We start from the raw sequence: 2,967 nt of genomic DNA, 5'->3' as shown, positions 1-2,967 counted from the left end.
ATTGAAGAAAAAAAATTCTCTCTTGTCATCTCCTTTAAAATTCATTTGCAGAAGCAGAGACAGTGATAATGTTATTGGAAGCCGGCAGTGCAGAAGCAAAAACAGTGACAACATTTGGTTCCATTTGTGTAAAGATAAATCCTTAAGATTGTTGGAAAAATAGGATAAAACCATGAAACCTGAGTCGTGTTGAACACTGTCCTTAAGGATTTATTTTGTGATCCCCCAGGATTAAACAGGTTCTTCTGGGATTTAATTCCCAGGATCAGGACAACAAGAATTTATCTCTGATTTATAACCCAGCAGATAACACAGAGGAAAGAAAGAATAATATAGAAAAATGGGAGTCACTATCTTTGTAAAGGCGAAGGCTATTTATTGTGAAAAAACTAACCATTATATATGGTTATAAAGATATTAAAAATAAAATCATAATTGTCATATTTAATATTATATTTAAATCTCAGAAATAAAATATTTAATGACCATAAAATTTTTAATTACCATAAAATTTTCAACGACCATAAAATTTCTAATTACCATGAATCTTCAACGATCATAGAATTTTTAATGACCATAAAATTTTTTTTTGAAATCTAAACTAATTTTACAACAAATCATTGAATCCAACTCTATAATATTCAATAAATTTAACATGTAGCAGTTTAGTCTCTCTATTATCCTCTAATTCAAACGGTAGGCACTAAGGGTACTTTGATTCTTTTCATAAAAATAACGACAAGTTAACTCTAATCCTAATGGTAGAGATTAAATTATAATTTTTTCAATTGTTTACTACTAAATTATAAATTTTTAAAAATATAAAATCCAAAGTAAATATTTTATTAAATTAGAGGGTTAAATTGAAATTTATCCTTTTTATTTATTGTAAAAATAAAATGAAACAATTGTTCTAAGTAGTAAATTTCAAACTGCTATGGTCATGATAAACACATAAAAACAGTTTTTGACCATTGGTGTTAATCTAATAAGTACTAGTGAACTAAGCATTATCATCTAAATTACAACATCAAGGCACCATTTCTTTAATAATGACATAACTCAAAGAATAAAATTATTAAATTTATCAAATTAAAATGATTACTCTTTTATAAATACTTTATTTCAAATAAGCCCAAATAATCATAAAAGAAATAAAGTTATAAAATAAGAATGAAATTAAAGAAAACGTATTATTATATTAACAATAACCTTTTTTTGTCATTGATTAGGCATATAAATAGGTAAAACTTAAAAGATTTTTTTTTTCAAATTTATACCCATTTTTATACATAATTAATTATTAAAAATCTAATACTCATATAAACACAAAATTTCTTTAAGCCTCCGACATAAATAAAATTATAAAAAGCTCTCAAAATAAAGGATTTCATAAAAACAAATAAAATAAAGGAAAAAAAGGTGACAAGTACTCTTACGTCATGGATTATGGCATTATTCTCTGACAGACGGTTTCTCATTGACTGCGCATCCAACTTTATGCAGCATATAGCCCATAGCTTTTCATGCAAGAAAAAGAAAAACTAAAAAAAAAAAAAAAAAAAAAAAAAAAAAAAAAAAAAAGAGGATACAAATTCAAAAACGACACTGCGGTTTGACGACGGTGAGCCCACATCTCAAGCCAAAATGCCTTATAAATATGTAGCTTGAGAACCCAGATTTGCATCAAACATCTTAAAGCTATATCTTGGTTGCTTAAATCGTTGATTTCCAACAAGAATTTGAAGAGCATGGCTGATAATGCAGAGGTGATTCTGTTGGACTTCTGGCCAAGCCCTTTTGGTATGAGAGTTAGGATTGCTTTGGCAGAGAAGGGTATTAAGTATGAGTACAGGGAAGAGGATTTGAAGAACAAGAGTGATTTGCTGCAGCAGATGAACCCAGTTCACAAGAAGATCCCAGTTCTCATCCACAATGGCAAACCAGTTGCTGAGTCTCTTATTGCTGTTCAATACATTGATGAAGTCTGGAAGGACAAAGCTCCATTGCTTCCCTCTGATCCTTATCAGAGAGGTCAAGCTAACTTCTGGGCTGATTTTGTTGATAAGAAGGTACTCTTCTTCCTTCCTTTTTTTTTTTTTTTGCAAGTAAAAAAGACAATAGTCTTTTCCAAAGAAATATGAAACACAATCTTTTAGTCATTATCATTTGAGTGATATATAACATGGGGATTTGGGATGCAGATATTTGAGCTTGGGAGGAAGATATGGGCAACAAAAGGCGAAGAGCAGGAGGCAGCAAAGCAGGGATTCATAGAGTCCCTTAAGCTCCTGGAAGGAGAGCTTGGAGAGAAGCCATTCTTTGGGGGTGAAAATTTGGGCTATGTGGATGTTGCTCTTGTGCCATTCTATAGCTGGTTTTATGCCTATGAGGTGTGTGGAAATTTCAGCATAGAGGCTGAGTGTCCTAAGCTTATTGAATGGGCTAAAAGGTGCTTGGCAAAGGAGTCTGTGTTCAACTCTCTTCCTGATCACAAGAAGGTCTATGGATTTATGTTGGAGCTGAAGAAGAGATTTGGGATAGAGTAGAGAGGCCATTGCTTAGAAAGGAGATTAATCACCTGGGTTTTAGTTGTCTTGTTTTTTGGCTTTCAATGGTGTGCTTTTCTTTGCTGTTTCATATCTAATAATAAAGGCAGTTGATTAATTACTTTGTATGCAATATTGATTTGATTATTTACTTTCATTCAATGCTTTTAACTATATTTAGTAATATTTGATTTAAATTAAAATAATCGAAATTGAATCAAATTAAAAATTTAGTATGATTTCGTATTTGATTTTAATTTTTACAAAATTTGATGATTTTAATTCAGTATTGATAAAAAAAAATAATAGCAAAATTAAATCCATCCATTAGTAATCCTATATAATTTTAATAATATATGAAGATCAAATTCTAATCAAAATTAAAATATTTTAGTTGAATATTAAAATATTAAAAATA

At 29.7% G+C, this 2,967-nt stretch overlaps 1 protein-coding gene across 1 annotated transcript; it reads left to right on the top strand.

The window, feature by feature from the left end:
• The first annotated feature begins 1,669 nt into the window (after positions 1–1,669).
• Positions 1,670–2,682, top strand: LOC110623542 (probable glutathione S-transferase parC). The gene is made up of 2 exons (XM_043960376.1): positions 1,670–2,072; positions 2,205–2,682. Exons 1-2 carry the CDS (start codon positions 1,752–1,754, stop codon positions 2,547–2,549), a joined length of 666 nt encoding a protein of 221 aa, XP_043816311.1. The 5' UTR covers positions 1,670–1,751; the 3' UTR covers positions 2,550–2,682.
• Positions 2,683–2,967: the final 285 nt, after the last annotated feature.

The sequence above is a fragment of the Manihot esculenta genome, chromosome 9 (assembly GCF_001659605.2).
Source record: "Manihot esculenta cultivar AM560-2 chromosome 9, M.esculenta_v8, whole genome shotgun sequence".
In the NCBI taxonomy this organism is placed as follows: Eukaryota; Viridiplantae; Streptophyta; class Magnoliopsida; order Malpighiales; family Euphorbiaceae; genus Manihot; species Manihot esculenta.
This window is presented reverse-complemented; position numbering and strand designations above follow the sequence as displayed.

Excerpts from the sequence above, each read along its gene's own strand:
- LOC110623542 (XM_043960376.1), top strand. The coding sequence starts at position 1,752 with ATGGCTGATAATGCAGAGGTGATTCTGTTGGACTTCTGGCCAAGCCCT. Across the intron at positions 2,073-2,204 it reads CTGATTTTGTTGATAAGAAG|ATATTTGAGCTTGGGAGGAA; the intron begins GTACTCTTCTTC and ends TTTGGGATGCAG.